The sequence below is a fragment of the Haliotis rufescens genome, unplaced genomic scaffold, assembly GCF_023055435.1.
Source record: "Haliotis rufescens isolate VD_foot unplaced genomic scaffold, xgHalRufe1.0.p SCAF_2, whole genome shotgun sequence".
Lineage (NCBI taxonomy): Eukaryota > Metazoa > Mollusca > Gastropoda > Lepetellida > Haliotidae > Haliotis > Haliotis rufescens.
This window is the reverse complement of record NW_025963890.1, coordinates 16559391-16578705: the sequence shown is the minus strand read 5'-3', so window position 1 is coordinate 16578705 and position 19315 is coordinate 16559391. Positions and strand designations below refer to the sequence as shown.

Here is a 19315-nt window from a genome sequence, read left to right as displayed (position 1 = left end):
GTGTAAATCCTGCCGGGGTCCATGCAGGAAGCAAAGGTACTGTAAGTCCCCATGGTCCCTGGTGTGGTGATCTCCCTTTAGTTACTGACGATCTCTAGCCCATTTTTATATTGTTTTTTTCCTTAATACTAAATTCTTTTAAATGTTCCGCAACTAGTTTTAAAATCCTATCTGTGATATTCTAGTTCTCCTACTGTCCTTCGATGACAGATTTTTATAAAGTTTAAATAAATGTATATTTCATGTCTAATTTCTCGTCACGATATGGCTGAAATATTGCCGATGTGACGTAAAGCATTACCTCACTCACTCACACTCAGAGTGATGCTGTGCAAGTCAATCACAACATGATGCACGTTTCTCACACTTGGGGATAAGCCAATTTAACATAATTATGCAAATGTAATTTGTCATGTATATGTAAGGTCCACATATATTTCAAACAGGAAAACATTCCGTATTTAATACTATATGTATAGCGAGTAGAAGCAATAATGATACATTCGTGTTCATGTATATGATTTCAGACAAAACACAGCAAAAGTTAAATAATTACAGGTATTAATGGTATGTTTTTCCTTTCTGTATAAACTCAAATCAAATTAGCATGAATAAGGGCCTACAACATGTTTCACCACAATCCTATATTTTTCAATTCATTTAGGTAACTCAGTATTACATTTGCTTTCGCCACATTCATCCCAAGTCCATAATGTTGGCCATCAAAACTCGTCATTCCATCGGTCATGTTGAAGGTATTAAAAACAGGAACTTTCCACCGTCTTAGGAAAGGTTCCATATTATCATTGTAGCGTTTGACACTGTCATAATCCTGGGCCAACACTTTCGGGGACTTCATAATACCTGGAGCATGACTCGCTGCCCACAGCATTTTGGGCCAAGGTCTCTTATTGATGTCTTTGTAGTATAGCGTTGGTAACAGAAACAGTCTTTGAACATCAGTATGATTAAAATTATTGTGAATGCCTATACCTGTGAAAAGTAATGACTTGCTATTTAATTTTGCAATAATTCGTTTCATTTTTTTTCCAAAACTCGCAGAAAATAAATACTTCATTTCGAGGTTGACTCTTCCATTGCAAGCATCAAGTCTGAACTTCAGATGCAGTCGACACACCTTTTCTGTGAACATATACATTCCACTACACTCGTTTCTAACATCTGAAAGACAACATAGAACTTGTTGTAAACATAGTTAAACATGTAAAGATAAATTTACATTTATAAAAAAAAATCAATGAAAGCATTGTACATCTATGTGAGATGTTTCTACTCAAATATGCGCTTCTGAATACATGCAAATCAGGATACACACGTTGTTATTGGAAATGTTCTAATCATTATCTACTGTCTTAATGAAAACGATTATGAAATGGTTGATGTAAATCTCAATCAAACCACCTGTTTTATGGTATCATTTTAAATTTGCCGTTTTCCTTCCAAGCATTTAAGTAAAAAAGAGTACTCTTTATACAGGAAACATGTTTATATTATCAAACCATGACACTACTCAACCATGTGGTACATTTTCATTTAGAACTTAAACTTTCATATTCCATTTAAGAAGCAACACAATAGTTGTATATACATGACTAACTAAAACATCCCCAACAAACTATATTTATAAAATCTTCAAAGCTAAACATGTGGCACGTTCTCACTTACCCTGTGGAACATTATCATTCATAGCACCATCTTTCATATTCCCTGTAACAAGCAGTACCATAGCTGTATATACATGACGAACTAGAGAATCGCCAACAAACAAAATGGTGCTGCCACTGAGGATGCTGCAAGCTTCATGGGGGCTGTGTTCCTTGTAGCCATATCTTGGGTCTAAAGGGATCCAGGTGGAATATTCAGCATGTTTCTGGTTCCGCATGTCATAGCAATCAGGACACACACATTCCTCCACAGACTTCACAGCACATTTATTGTTGAAGCAGCACGGGGTTGTTCCTTTAGGATCACACAAGGCTCTTATCCACTCAGCAGTTTTAGATCCTGTGTGGGTAACATTTCCACAGAGACCATCAATCCTTTGATAATTCTTTGATAAGGTGTAACGGACATTTACGTCAGACAGAAAGTTCAATATGTCTTCATCTTCCTTTTTTGTCAAAGAACGTGTTTTCCAGTGCCCTATCAGTAAATGCGATAGGATGTACGATTGTTCATTAAATGTTTTGATATTTCCAGACGAAGGACAGTAAGATAAATTGATTGATGAAGGTGGATACACTTCAAAAAAGTCGACGATGTTGTCTGCTACATCGCTGAGCTTAACGCGAAAGTAGATCATGTGCGTAAAGAGGACTACAAACGTTGTTATCAATAACATCAACTTGAATATCTTTTTGTTTGAAGCCATGGCACCAAATCTGAAACCAAACCAAACTTTTAATATTTATCGTATTGACACTGAAATTCAAATTGAACAAATATTATACCATGGCCAGATAGTTTGATCAGAGTGACAAACGCCCTTGCCATAATTGACAAAGCCGATTGATTGCTCACTGACTTACTTAAAAATAATATAAAGGATCATGCGCTGTGAAATTCTAAACTATACATATATAGGACATACTTGGTGAATTTTGTGGAGAAAACAAATGGGGTATTCTACCCTGACAAATCACAATGACACCCTCTGACATTCACAATTTCATATTGATTTCATATAATTGCAGCGATAATTAAAATGAATTGATTAAAAATAAATATGATTATTAACTGTTTGTTATAATTGATGCATAGAAGATTCAGATAGCTTCTACAGGAGTTGTCCTTTGCAAATAGCGCATGGTTTACTGACTTTCTTCAATGATAAAATACAATATACAGGTGTCAATAAAATAAAAGAAATCTCTACGTCTGTCCTTTGTAAGATTCCGACTATATCATAAGCATGCGTTTATGAATCACTGTTAATGAGTGGTGATACCAGGTGTTTGCGAAAAGGAGACCGTATCCTGCTCCACCGATGGCACCCGTCACAGACACATGCAAATGCAAGTCAATTGTACACCTAAACAAACATGGGGAATATGGTACAAATAGGGAATTACTCCGGACATTATTTTGATCACTGATGTGTCAAATTTGGAAATGTCATCCACATGTTTACCATGAAAAATATCGAGAAAAAGAGGAAATTGTACCAGTAAAAAATTAATACTTGAACAACATAATAATACTTCCGTTGATTAAAAACGAAATTGTCAGCCACAAACAAAAGAAAGATTATATATTGTTATAAATATTCAGGTTCATAGTTGTAATAAAAAGATATCTTTAAACAATGCACTTTAAGATTAAGCTATACATGTTAATGTGTGCACCTCATGGGTATATTTAACTTCGCAGAATTTGATCGTAACATCGTTAATTCAAATATTGTATTCAAAACATCGAAAGCGGCGCGTAAATGAGGTTTATTTGCACTTTTAGTCCTGTCTATCAATTTCAAAGGCCGCAACAAAAAATACAGTGGTGGCGGATATAAAGGCTCCATAAATGGTCATGTTGGAGTTAATTTCCTCCAAAATTACACTCTTTCATCGCACATGCCCACCCCTCCGTTCGCATCCGCGCCCCTAAAATTGAATTATTTTTGCAGGCTTAGCCGGCCACGCCAATTAAGCGCGATTAAGATTCTTTCTTACAAACACAGACGTACGTAGTTTTAATAATTGTTTATTTGTTTATTTGTTGTTTAACGCCGCACTCAGCAATATTCCAGCTATATGACCACGGTCTGTAAATAATTGAGTCTGGACCAGACAATACAGTGATTGACATCATGAGCATCGATCCACGCAACTTGGATCGATACGATGACATGCATCAACCAAGTCAGCGAGCCTGACCACCCGATCCCGTAAGTCGCTGCATGGGTTGCTGAAGACTTATTCTACCCCGGATCTTCACGGGTCGCAACGGCGCAAAGATTACATTTTCACACTGTTTGTCTCGGCCATCGCATTGTACATCATACCGGCTAAAAAATGGTGTAAGAAAAGTCTATTACTATATTTCAAGATACTTGCACTTTATATCAAAGTGTTAATTTTCTGTTTCTGCGAATAAATATTTTTGTATGTAAAAGAGTCTCAAAACATTCTTTAAACGTTTACGCAAAATCTTTCTTATCTATTAGTATGTGTCACATGTTCTCGCTTCTACAGTTAAATCAGTATATAATTTCAACTATATAAAGGAAGGTTTGTCTTCTCAAAATAGTATAAATATTGCAATGAATCATCATTCATAATAAAAATCAGTTTATCTAAACTATTCAAGTTTAAAAAATCCATGTTCATTGCCGGCATAACGCTTTCGTATCACGTAGTATGGTTACATTGCCAGAAGGCAGAACGTATTTCCGGATATTTCAAATGGGACAAAGCCACATATTGCTATGGCATGAAATATAATCAGGACTATTATAAAATAGTTGTAAAATCAATATAATGCAATCTGTCATCAATATAATCACGATATAAAATATATGAATCTGGGGAGAGATATTTTTACATATTGAGACGTTTGAATATCCTGTTTATAAGTCCCATAACATCTGAATGTGTACTGACGTCACCCCAAGTAACATTGCATGAAAAGTTGTCATTTAAATATCTAGCCAATTTTTTGTCAAAATTTCTAAAATTTAACATTACCTTGTCCGGAAAAATGAAATTTGATGATAAAAACCCCAAAGCAGATGACAATAAAACCGATCGCCCAAACGCATCACGGCAACGGCCTTGGTAATCCGATGCACGTGAGTTCCGTGCAAATTGAAATGCACATGCGTTCCCCCATTTCTTGCCCTATAAAAATCCACCCGGGTCGGATAACATTCATTCGTTATTGAATTGCTACCACATGCCAAGATTGACAAGAAATCACCAAGCCCTTGGATGGTTGCAACTTGGACAAACCGCCCGGCAAGTAGCCAATGCATTTCAAATCCACGTAAGGACCATATACTGTCTCCAACAACAGTACCAGACCACCAACACTACAGATGACCGACCACGGAGTGGAAGACCAAGGGTTACCACCCGACAGCATCTTCAAGATCGCTTTGTTACTGCTGCGGAAACTGCTCGACAGACCATGGGGACATACCAGCGACACATTAGTGCGGACACAGTGCGTAGACGATTGACGAGCAGACACCTCCACTGTCATAAGCCACATCGAGGACCCATTCTGACACCACGTCATCGCCGGGTCCGTCTTCAGTGGGCAAAACAGCACCAGCAGAGAGAGAGAGAGAGAGAGAGAGAGAGAGAGAGAGAGAGAGAGAGAGAGAGAGAGAGAGAGAGAGAGAGAGAGAGAGAGAGAGAGAGAGAGAGAGAGAGAGAGAGAGAGAGAGAGAGAGAGAGAGAGTCTGGCGTCCCGTGGGGAACGTTATTCGGATGCTTGTGTTGTTGAGAGAGACTTGTGGGGTGGTCCGAGCATCATGGTGTGGGGCGGAATTGTCTTGCACAGAGGGTTGGCCCTGTGGTCTTCCAGACCATCGGTCCAGGGAGAGGCAATGTTGTCACAGCAGCTCGGTACATTGATCAAGTCTTGAGACCACACGCCATACCTTATTTGACACGTTGCCGAAACCACGAGTTTCAGCATGATAACGACCGTGCCCACACTGCAAGAGCAACAAGAGCTTCTGAGACTTCCTCCAGCAAAATGGCATCATAAACCATGCAGTGGCCTGCCCTCAGTCCCGATTTAAATCCCATTGAGCACCTTTGGGACGAGATTCAAAGACGGCTGAATGACGTCCGACCAAGGCCGACAACTGCAGCTGAACTGCGTCAGGCGTTCCTCAGAGTGTCGGCTCAAGTGCCTTTGGCCTTCATCAACCGCCTCATCCATTTCATGTATCGACGTTGCAGGATCAGTTTTGCCAAGTTACATCTTTTTAATATGTCTCAAAGTATGTTTACAGTGTTTGGAAAAATCAGGTTTCTCATATATCTATCCATGGTGACGTTTCTTTTGCGGTTCAGTATATTTCAGTTCAGGCTGCCTTTGTCGTTGAAGAGTTCAGAGTACCCCTGTTCCTTGGCCTTAGTATCCAATACTTCGAGACATTTATTAAGGAACGTGACACGGTTCATGCTTACACAATACTCTAAAAGATTCCATTTACCTTGAATATTAGGCTTTTTCACAAATTCATGCACTCTGCAATCCGATGAAGATTTTCTTTTATATGACCATTTATGGACTATAGCACGTAGGGAAAAGAAAACTTCTCAAAACTTCACACTTTATCTTTATCTCCCGCACATCTCGCTTCTCACAGCGATGTTAGACGTATTCCTGCGTACGCCAAAAAACATAATCTTGATACTTTGTTCTGGATATAACTTATTTCTTTGTACATATTGATGCCCATACACAAACACTGTAATTGAGAACAGGTTGTACATAGTTACCAAACAGTTTCGTGTAAAACTGCATGACTTAAGTCACCGAGGTTGTTGAACTTTGCTCATAATGACTAGAAACACTGTCCTAGCTGCTTCAGGTATTTCTCTAACTGTTTTTTATAGTGACAGTGTTCATTCAACCACATACCAATATAGTTATATTCTATGCAGTAATAAATACCGATTTTGCCACATTGAAACTGGATATTTCTTCTAGGAATAGATACTACAATGCATTACTTTGGTTTTATCTGTGTTCACTGTTAACTTCCACTTATCGGACCATTCATGGGGACTGTCAAGTAGTTTTTAAGATTCTCTTCACTCGGTTTAATTGAGAACGATGTCATCGGCGTAAAGAAGGACTGAGATATTTGTTGAATCAATATCATGATCAATGCCACATTGAAGATCACTTAAGTTATCAGCCAAGTCATTTATGTACATGGAAAACAAAGTTGGCGAAAATAACATCCTTGCTTGACGCCTTCTGTAACATCATAGCATTCTGTTTTCTCTGTATTCACAGAATACAACGCAGCATCTACATACTGATATAAAGACTGTATCGCTGTCAAGCTATTTCCATGTAATCCTAATAGTGTTGCAAGTTATACCATAACAGGCCTCTTTTACATGAAAAAACACTTTTGCCACTATAGTGCTGTGAAAATGATTTTGATCGATTCACCTGCACAAAAACGGGTGTTATCTCAAGACAATACGTGGCCATTACTGTTTAAATACACAATAAGGGCCCAATGATAACTGGTCAAAATGTTATAAGGATTGTGACGTTTTTAATTTGGTTCAGTATATAGTCACAGCCTGGTACTTATCCTTGTATTTTAAATTTTGGCATATGCATTGTAGGCACACAGAGAACTGTAATACCTCTATAATTTGATGGGATTCTAGTATCACCTAAACTCAATATAATACAAACTGTCATCAAGAGGGCGTTTCACCAAGATCGGTTGTACCAGTTGGCTTCGGGCCAGTGGGTCTTTTGTCCTGCTCTGGACAAAATCGTTTCGAACCATAACCGGATACACCATAATTGAGTTGACGATGAGCGGTGACATGCACAGCAGGAAGTTTGGTTCAAACTATATTATTTCACCAAATAAAATATGAATTAGACAAAAAGGTGGGTAATATGGACAATCAAATATTGGTTAAATGGATATAGACAGATTACTTTTATATTTACCTCCACCGATACATTAACATTGCAAATCATACGGAACTGACATATCTGTATTTTCTCTTTTTCTGAAATCTTGAGACATTTCCAATGACTAACTAAGAAGCACTATAATACAGTATCAACATACTTCCAAAGCCCTTTGTATGTTCCTCATTCACTCTCTTTGCATGTAATGAACAGTGGAATGTAGATATTCCAAACTCAATAAGATATGTCCAAAGACTGGGATCAGTATATCCAGACTGAAGCACGAAATATGAACTCGCAAGACTGATTATTCTCTATATATTTATAGACTGTGATCGATATATACCTACCAAGGTAGGAGAAATATTCTCGCAAAGCTCAGTACAAACAAGTATCCTAGGCAGCAGAATCTCCCACCAGTGACTGCTTTATGTACATGTACCAGCTGTTGCGACAGTGACAAACTTGCAAGGGGATATTCATTCACTGGGGTGCGGGACAATGGCTAATGCGGGGCAATGGCCGATCACGTTAGTCGCATCTTACGACAAACAGGGGTTGCTGAAGACCTATTCTCTGTAACTCACCGTGTGTATTATTGGTGTATTTCCACGAAGAAGAGCTTTGGGTTTCCCGTACAATCGCGTTCACGTGGTTTGTTGAGCTGCAGAGTATGTCGTTTTAGAGCTGTGTCTGTTTTACGCATCCCTGAACACACCTGACACCCGACCACTCGCGCAAGTGTCTACACTGTAAAACCAGTTACCAGACGAGCCTGTATAGGGCCTATACAATCTGTACAATTGACTCAACTGGATATCGAATATATTTATTTATTAGCAACCCCTGAGGTGAAATGGGGTTTAACGTCGCGTTATTGGACTTATATAGCGATGTGCATGTCAATCGCTTGTTTAATATAGATGTATATACGCTAAAAACACTCAACAGCATAATTCCCCTATATTTATTAGGTGTTTGTCTCTTACCTTTCTTACGTAAAGGTATAATTATGCCATTGCTCCAAGATTGTGGAAAGTGCGCTGAAGCAAACAATATATACTGAACCGCAAAAGAAACGTCACCCCAAGTAACATTGCATGAAAAGTTGTCATTTAAATATCTGGCTAATTTTTGTCAAAATTTCTAAAATTTAACATTACCTTGTCCGGAAAAATAAAATTTGATGATAAAAACCCACAGCAGGTGACAATAAAACCGATCGCCCAAACGCATCACGGCAACGGCCATGGTAACCCGATGCACCCGGTGCAAATTGAAATGCACACGCGTTCCTTCCCTTCTTGCCCTATTAAAATCCACCCAGATCTGATAACATCCATTCGTTATTGAATTGCTACCACATGCCAAGATTGACAAGAAATCAGCGACACCAAGCCCTTGGACGATTGCAAGCTGGACAAACCGTCCGACAAGTAGCCATTTCAAGTCCACGTAAGGACCATATACAGGCTCAAGCAACTGTACCAGAGCACCAACACTACAGATGACCGACCACGGAGTGGATGACCAAGGGTCATCACCCGACGTCAGGATCGTCAGATTGTGCGACAGCATCAGTTTATTCTTCAATATCGCTTTGTTACTGCTGCGGAAACTGCTCGACAGACCATGGGGACACACCAGCGACACATTAGTGCGGACACAGTGCGTAGACGATTGACGAGCAGACACCTCCACTGTCATAAGCCACATCGAGGACCCATTCTGACAACATGTCATCGCCGAGTCTGGCGACGCCGTTGGGAACATTATTCGGATGCTTGTGATATATAAGTGAGTGAGTTGGGTTTAACACCGCTTTTAAAAGTATTCGTGTTATATCACGGCGTGTCAGCTTAATTTGGGAGGAAAGCCCGAAGTGATGCAGGTATCAGACGTTTACAACTTCGGTGAAACCCACGAACACGGGTATGGTGCTTACAAACCTAGAAACATAATTGGGGCGAACCGGGATTCGAACCCGCAATCATAGGTTTCTGGCGCAACACTGCACAGCGAATCGCAGCGCCTTAGACGACTAGGCCACCCGTGCCCCCTATGCGATATATAAAAGCATTTATGTCATACTGAACAAAATTATATTATTTGTGTTGTCTGTATGCCACTGAAGGCTTTCTTTTTTATGCGAGCCGGATAACATGTATATATGTTTGATAGGGGATTGCAATGCAAGAAATGTTAAATTGCAAGACTACTGTATTTTCGATAAGTATTGAGGAACTTGACTTTATATCGATGAAACCATTAATGAACTTGGAATGACCTGGAACATCTATTAGATTGATCGAATGAAACCACATGTTCGGAGTAGCAAGTGTGGTGGGGAAGTTAAGAATGTATGATTAAAACTATTATATTTATGTGAAAAATACTGTACATGTGTAATTACCATAAATACCGGGATCAATCTATTGGGAAACCTACATGTAAAGATAGAAGTGTAGTTGACCATGTCCTTGGATCACCCATGGCCCACCTCTTTCTTATTGTTTGTTCAGCAATATTCTAGCTTTATGACGGCGGTATGCAAGTAATAGAGTCTGGACCAGACAATCCAGTGATTGACATCACGAGCACCAATATACGCAATTTTGGATACGGTGACATGCATCAGCCTAGTCAGCGAGCCTGACCACCCGATCCCGTAAGTCGCCTCTTACAACAAGCAGACTCTTAGATGGCATCGCAATACGAACTAAGAAAACATTTGTAAAATATATTAAGTTCACTAAAATATGCGAGAATTGTATATTTATTCTATTCAAGAAATCTCTTTTTGATAGAAAAAGAGATGCATTACTTGTATTTGTATATGTAAACCCTGAATACTTTACTCGGTATAATAATAGAGAATGTCACTGTGGGATATCTCTGCTACAAGAATCACTTTTAGACATTTTAGGGGACGTATCTGTACTAATGGGAGGATATTTTAACGTACGTACTGGAACAGATCTACAATGTAGATTTTGTTGACGATGACAGTATAACATCTCTGAAATAATGCTAACTGTGAATAAATGTGTGATAATCTTAATATGCAATCGTTTTCGTGTGCCAAAAGTACAAACAGGTATGACAGGGGGTTACTTATGTTAAGCATAATTATGTTAATTTGAATATATTCAATGGACGTCGTGGTACAGACACAATCCTTAGTGACTTTACTTTGATCTCATCATTAGGAACGAGTGTTATTGATTATATCATTGGATTGAGCGATTTATTTACACTGTGTACGGGTTTTAACGTCGAATCTAGGTCAGAGTCACCCCACCTGCCAATCAGCTGTTCTTTTCAATCACGTGACATGGGTATCAGCGGTGATTATACACGTGCTACGCACAGTAATACAACGACGTTAAATCTAATTTCATATGGAGTGATGTAGTGCATTTCGTGATGAAATTCTCTTGCCTGATATAAAGAACATGTTAGGCATATGTGCGAGTTTAGCCGTCACAGATGTAGATAAAGCAATACAACTTTTCACGGATGCTATTCATCAAGCAGCAAATTTTATGAACAAAACTACAAGGACGCCAACAACAAATAGTGATCAGCCATGGTTTGATTCTGGATGTAGATATCTGAGAGCCGTAACATTAAGGCTGTTATAAGTTTTTATGAGATATAAAGACTCTGAAACATAGAGATCGTACATGAAGATCCCAGAAATAAATATAATGACTTAATAAGCTTAAGGACAAAAAGGTCTCTGTATAACGTATCTGTTCGTGATAACTTATTATCGAATATTTATAATGCGAAAGTATTCTGGTCTACACTCAAGAAAAATATATCGCCGACAGTACAGAAAGAAGAAATACCACAAGATGATCGGTTTACACATCTTAAAGATTGATTTCAAGATTGTAACATTAATTATGACATAGTACCTCAAGTGGATGGTGATGTTGACTTTAACACGGATGAAATGACTGCCAGTATCCTTGATTCACCTATCACCGCAAATGCAATTCACGATTCTATTAATAGATTAAAAAACCCTCGAGGGCACTTGTAGAATATAATTTAATTCCTCAGTTTTTAACATTCCATGGTTGTATTAGTACCACATATTGAATTTTTCTTCAACATATTATTCAATTCCTCTCATTTTCCAGATGTTTGGAATCCCGGCATAGTTGTAACATTGTTTTAAAAGGGCAACACTGAAGATCCAAACAACTACAGAGGCAAATATCTTTTAAGAACTGTATACATTCATACTTAACAATAGGTTATCATTTAGGGCTGAATCATCCGAGAAAATTGTGGAGTCTCAGGCTGCTTTTAGGAAAGGTTATAGCAGAATAGATAACATGTTTATATAACAGTCTGTTATTCAGCTACCTGTCTAGGAAGCGGGGTAAACTGTTGCAATATTTGTTGATTTTAGAAACCATTTGATCTTGTCCATCGGACAATTTCAATTTTTAAAGCTTAAGGGCATCTCACCAAAATGTTGAATGCACTCAAATCAATTTATAGTTGTGTTAAAGGTCGTGTTAGAGACAATAAGTGCCTCTCATGGGTATTCAACTGCCCACTTGGCCTAAGGCAAGGATGTGTGATTAGCTCATTATTATTTTCACTATTTATTAATGAATAAGCCTTAGAAGGTGATTCATGTGCACCTGGTATACAATTACATCCTGGTATAGTACAACGGTTTCTCCTATTATTCGCTGATGATATTATATTTATTGTCGACATTGATTATGGACTGCACTGGAGCATTTTTTGGGTAAAAACCATTATTTTTCTGTAAATCTAGACAAAACTGAGAATTGAGACCGGCAGGTATATTAAAGACTGTGTTTAATTTGCAGACGTCAATATATCGAGGATGAATATCATTTATTCTAAGATGCAATATATACTCTTCAAAAAAAGAAACTTGAAACAGATGTAAAACCACTTTTTGCCAAATATCTAAAATAATTACATTAAATGAGAACCAAATAAGTCAAACAGAAAGATGATGTGTCTATAATTCGCGAAAACACATGCAAAGCACATAAACGTAGAGTTTGGGGATCAATTTTACAGCTTCATCCAAACGCAACCGCCTATAAAAAACGTGCAGCACAGGATCCTGCATTTAGGCATGCAGGCCCCCCTGCTGAATGGGTATAAAAATCCACATCAACGGCTGTTCATGCAGTCCTTATAACGGCAGTAGAGGCGGTGACAGAATGCCAAGACTGAGTGCAGCTCAACGGAACAACGCTATTGGGAGATTACAAGCTGGAGCATCTCAGCAAGAAGTGGCTAGGCACTTTGGCGTATCCAGACAGACAATCTCCGCACTGTGGACCCGATACAACAACACCAACAGAGTTGACGACAGACCAAGGTCAGGAAGACCAAGAGTGACAACCCAAGCACAAGATCTACAACCACACAGAACCCTGGGGTACGCAGAATATCAGATCAAACGGTACGCAACAGACTGAGGGAGGCTGGACTTTTGCACGAAAACCTGTTCGACGTATTGAACCTACGTCATCTGGCGGACCGTCTGCTTTGGTGCCAACAGAGGGTTAGATGGGCACGTGCAAGGTGGAGAAATGTACTGTTTACTGACGAGTCCCGTTTCCTACTCACACGTGCTGATGGGCGCGCACGTGTCTACAGACGTCGGGGTGAACGTTACGCCCCCAACTGTGTGCAGCAGGTTGTCCAATTTGGCGGCGGGAGTGTCATGGTATGGGCCGGAATTCATCACGGTGGTAGGACGCCTCTCGTGCATATGGCAGGTGCATTGACAGGTGTGTTTTACAGAGACTTGATCCTACAGCCTTACGTTCTTCCTCACGTCAACGTACATGGCGGACAGTTCCAGCAGGACAACGCTCGACCGCATATTGCACATGTTTGTCAGGACTTCTTACAGCACAACAACATCCAGACATTACCTTGGCCAGCCCGTCACCAGATTTGTCCCCGATTGAGCATCTGTGGGACGAGTTGGATCGACGCGTTCGCAGAAGGAATCCACCGCTCCGAACACTTCCGGCGCTTCTTGATGAACTTCAGCATGAATGGCAGCACATCTAACAGCGTGTTATTGAAAACTTAGTTGCATCTATGGGTCATCGGTGTCAAGCGGTGATTGATGCACGTGGTGGGCACAACCGATACTGACATTTTCTGTACCCCTGTGACATTAACTGTATCGTGTACGTGTGTCTGTCTAGGTGACACGATTAATGTTTTGAACATTGTGTACATTGATCTTCAAACAGTGTTTCAATTATGGTTTCTGTGTCCTATTTTGAAACAATCGCATTATATTAAATTTTGAAAGTCAGTGTCAAGTTTCTTTTTTTGAAGAGTATATATAATAATATGTGATATAAGTACATACCTTAAAAAGTCTATGTAAATCCATCCCAACATAGATTAACATGCTTATGTCTTCAGTGAAAGTACAAACTCTGCAAAACTTAGCCACTTATGTCTACAAAGCTTTGCGCCTTTGACTTCGTTTATATAAACAACTTACTGTCTTGTTACATGTATATATCTCTCTCATTTTTGTATACACTTTAATGTAGGATGGCCTACACTACATACTGAACAAAGACTTATTATCAATCCGAAAAAGACATACTAACATACGTAATGCCACAAGTGAAAACGATAACGAGCCAGTCAACGCGATCAGCAGATTAGGTAAAAAATTGATTGGTTGATTGATCGTTCTAATGACACCGACAAGTCACTGATGTCAGATGTATGTAATTGCTGTAGCCTGGAGCTTACAAGCTTGGTGGTATTGATTTGGACTTGACAACCTTCTGCCTCCTTCTTCGTTTTCTTTTTATGAAGCATATTTCTATTTCACATAAATGAGATCTTGATTTGTAAAGAAGCAAGAATGTTTATGTAAATACCGCTCCGTGAATACACTATACAATAGCTGGTAAAATAAACATGTCAATACAAACAATAATTAAAAGTACAAAATGTTAAATTAAATCCACAACCGTAATTTGTGGTGTTTGGGAAAGAACTGTTACAGTTTCAAATTATTAATATACCATAGAAATGTTTTCATCATTATTTTTCGAATCTTTTGCTCTTGACAATAAAGTCATGGACCGACAAGTTATTTTTCAATTAGCACGTCAAAACATACAATGTGTTTTCACCAAAAGAAAGAGCCAAAATTATAACAACGGCAAATGGTCGGTCCCGTTCCACAGATCTTTTTTGTAGATCAAAATAGGATGATTTACTTGCATTACAATATGAAATTGATATTTGACATACAAATCTCAATGTGAATTGCTAGGAATACACATTAAATTGTATATAGACAACCAACAAACCCAACAGCCTCGCCGGTAGGAAGTCTAAGGCATAGTCATTCATAGCTCACCATAACAACTGTATATGTCGTGGTATGTGACCTCGTGTTTTCATTAAAAACGACGGATTTCCCACTCTGTGAAATATATCGTTCGCACTACCGCTGGCGACCGCCTCCATGCATCCACGTCACTGTTTAAGTGCAATACTGTACCGCTGACCTCATCCCTTCCAATAATTAGGACTAGGCCATGCCCGAAGCTTAATCTGTTTTCAATGTACATGTTACATGTTGTATGTTGTAAATTATATACATGAATGTGATAAGTTCTTGAACTTCAACTTCCCGATTCATTAAAAGTTGTAGAAATGAAGGCCGATCATGGATTCTGGATGGAAAAACAAGAGAAGAATTTAACCGGCCTATGTAATACTTTTTGTTTTGTTCGTAAAGGCGTGTTTCCTTCAGACAGAAAAGGGGTGTTGGATCGTAAAGGCTATAGCGCGGTAATTGAGCGGATGGTAGCGCTCAGTAAACTGCATTGTTGCCGAGCAAGCCCCCAAAGCCCCCAAATGGCAAACTCAACACAAATAAGATCGGCAGATTGGGGTTTAGAAGATTTAGCCCCAAATAAAAAAATAAGCCATACTCACACTCAAATAAAAGGAAAGTTTAAGTAGCTATCCCACGCCTCAGACTCAAAAAGCACATTGACAAGGGATGTCGATCTTGCATCAGGCGAACACATCCAAGCTACTCGTCATGATGGTTGAATACTTTTGTTCAGACAGATATGGGATGGATTCCTCCCATAGTTAGACAGTGGAAGACAGAGAGACAGACAGACAGTTTATTAGGGTCTCACCTCATGTACAGCAATATATACATAAAATAATATACATCTATTATCAAAGTACACAAGCCAATCTAAAAGAATTGCGAGAAACCATATATAAAACAGGTTATACATAATATATTTAAAACAGCATTCCCTGAAATAAAATAGAAATACACAATAACAGCCCTCCTCGCCGGGTTAAGATTAAATACAAGGTTTTGGCCGAAATTAAAACTAAGCTAGTAAATGACAGTAAAACACACATCTTTTCAATATCAGAGTTGTATTGCGGTAATAGCAGCGTCGCGTTCTGCTCTAGCTTGTACCTCAGGTCTGAATATGCTGCACAATGTAAAAGGACATGTATCTCATCTTCGCAGTTGTCACAAAAGGGGCATAACCGTTGTTGAATGGACAGTCCTTCATATCGGCCCCTTTCAATACGTATGGGGGCGACACCACAGCGAAATTGACTTAATGCACTCCTGAAGTTTTGGGGCATGTTAACTTGAGTATAAGGTTCCATACAGTAATCTTGTTTGAAAAGACGATAAGTTCTCAATTTTCTATCATTCGGATATAGGTACAACATCTACACGCACATACTTTCCTACATCATTCAAATGTATTAAATACCGGATACGTTTAATAGACACCAACGAAAGAAAGGTTTAATGAGGGGGAATACCGTTATATATCCTCTCTGAAATAACTCCCTTTTAAAATAACAAATGTACAACACATGTTCCCTAACGTATCATAAATACGGGACACTGGTCACACAATTTATGAATGGGAAGCTTCAGGCGAGGCTGGTATGTTGACATTAATTGTAAGGCCGGGGTATGTTGACATTGTTATGGGCGGTCGGTCGCTTAGTCTCTCTGCTATACATTAGCTATGAATAAACCTACTTCGACATATATTTCCAATAAAACATTTTCCTCGTCAAAAATTTTCCATGATAAACTCTGTTCTCTCTTCGAATTAAGGGTGAGTATTGTAAACATGAAAATGTCCTATAGATTGCTTCCATCACTTTCCCAACAAACCTAGCTTCGTGCCGTCACACGGGAACATGTACTTATCAGTTTTCTATCTATTTTCAAAATAGCACGTTCTGAAGTAAAACTGTGCACATAATGTTACACGGTTAAAACTCAAACCGTACTGTTTATTTGTCATCGCGTTAAATGGAAACGCTAGCGTTGAAACATCAACTATGCAAGTCGGGACAGGGCTGAATAATTCTTTACAAATGGTTCACAATAGTACGCAGCGCGGGGTGATTCGAAATCCGGCTGCCTTCAGCATTATAGTCAATGCAGGGTGACGTGACTACCTCGTTCTTGCGCGCTAAATGTAATTAAACGACACTGCTAGCTTACTGATTGTGAAGTCTTATCTATTTTGTCTATTTTTTTTTTCTATACAGGTTGTCTAACGTTGTACAACGTGTAGACCGTACAATATGAATTTGATCCAGCTAGACGTACATTTTTATTTTCCTACATTACCCGGCGTATATCGTGTTGACACAACCCGTCTCTATTGTGGTATGATTGTACTTTCAACACACACCCTGTAGACTAATTAAGACATGTTCGTTGCGTACAACTGTCTCTAAAAAACAAGCAGACGACTGTCCAAAAGCAGACGAACTTTTTTCTTATTCGCATCTAACCCGTTGAAGACGGGGGAACCGCTAGCAGACGACGAACGGGAAACCGCTAGCAGACGACGAGCACCTGTGTCAACACCTTCACTCCGCTTGTATCAATACCATCTTTTGTCACCATTGTTACCACATCTTTAGGGAGGTTTCAACGGTCTAACGCACATTCAAGTACCCCCCTCCATTGTCCACATGCATACACATAAACTATGTTGAAAGTTCAGTTCTTTATGTGTAAGGGATATCAATAGAATATCCTCAGTGTTCCTATCTAAAACATCAAGCACATATTAATTTAAAACACAATCCTTTATCAAGAAACCAACCCCACCTGATCAGGACTTGGCCTTAAGGTTAACCCTAGTCCTGTTATGTCCCACCCACTTGTAATCCGGGGACACATATAACTTCATCTCTTCTCAAATGAGTTTCGCTAAGTCCAACAATGTCATATTTACCATCTTCTATACAAGCAACACGGAACGAATGCTTATCTGAGTTTATGTTATTGTTCCACCCGTTGACATTCCAAAACCCTGCCTTCACCTATCTTCTGCGCTGTGACCTTGACTGGCTTGAACGTCTGTAGCGACCAGAACTGGGATAAATAGTCCACAATTTCGTAAAACCCCATTTACTGCGGTAATGCTTTCAGTTAGCTGTAAAACGCATGGCGATATATATGCGGAATATGATTTAGTTTATATTATTTTTGGGAACCATACTGAAAACGATCTTTTGTATATTTCCATGTTCCATTCCAAATAAATAGCCCACATTAAATTCTTCACTATGAATTGGAAACATCTTCAGTTATTATTATTATTTTGTACTTGTCAAATATTCACACGCCTTTCTGTGCGGCAATTCACATTTATGCACAAATGTCACTGTGTCTGTACGGTATTTCTTTTCACAATTATTTAGATCAGTAACTGAAATCAACGATGTGTTTCTACATCACACTGTGGTCACAATAGTATATGTAATAGAATCGTCCATATTACAATAGTAAAAGCGATAACTTGAGAGATTTCTGAAATATTTCGGATTGTGGCCGTAGAATAAAAGAGCCTCGACTCAATTTGCAATCCATTTAGTTTTTGTTTTGTTTGTAACTGTAAACAATTTTCCGTATTCTGTTGTTCGTGGCCCAATTTAACGTGCGGTCTCCTCCAATCCCACGATGTGAATAGAAATGCAAAACATGTATCCTCATTAATTTATTTAATGTCACTGTGCTGAAGGGAATCCTTGTAATTCACACATGAGTAGATGTGAGAAAACATATTCATATAATTTTTCAAAAGAATTATTTTACTTGCCTCTGCATTTAGAAAAGCTCGTTATACTTCTTTTAATTAGTTCGATGGGTTAATTGTATTATGGTTTGCCACAAGATTGAGGCGAATATTACGCAAGATGAAAGTGTTTTAAAAATTATTTTTACAAAGCTACGGGGAAGTGCACAGGTACATCGGACATAAAATATACACTACTCAGAATGAAACGCGGGGTGTTGTATATTAGACATGTTATATACATCATTATAAATGAAAGACGCGGGGGAGTATGTATATCGGATATAAACTATACATCACTCAGAACGATGGATAACGATAGAGGGTTTGTATCGGATGTATTATATTATACATACTTCAGAATGCTGTAGATGCAGACAAATGTAAGCTTTAAAACATGCTAAGAAGTATCCAAGCTGGATGTTGACGATTGTTTCAGAGTGGCAATCTACCCACATATACAAGTTAGTGGTAACCTCAAATATCTCCTTAACTTAACCCTATCA

General features: G+C 38.7%; 1 protein-coding gene across 2 annotated transcripts in view; it reads right to left on the bottom strand.

Annotated features, from left to right (window-relative positions):
* Nucleotides 1-252: 252 nt before the first annotated feature.
* LOC124135675 overlaps nt 253-19315 on the bottom strand; it is a 32722-nt gene continuing 13659 nt past the window's right edge. Inside the window, exons 1-3 of one of the 2 annotated variants that reach the window (XM_046501117.2) lie at nt 8235-8388; nt 1687-2402; nt 253-1182 (exon numbers count right to left, since the gene is read on the bottom strand). In XM_046501117.2, the coding sequence (XP_046357073.1) occupies nt 632-1182; nt 1687-2392 (1257 nt within the window). In that variant the 5' untranslated portion in view covers nt 2393-2402; nt 8235-8388 and the 3' untranslated portion in view covers nt 253-631. Of the gene's footprint in view, nt 1183-1686; nt 2403-8234; nt 8389-19315 lie in introns of those variants that run through there. The other variant, XM_048399699.1, reaches the window with a different exon arrangement.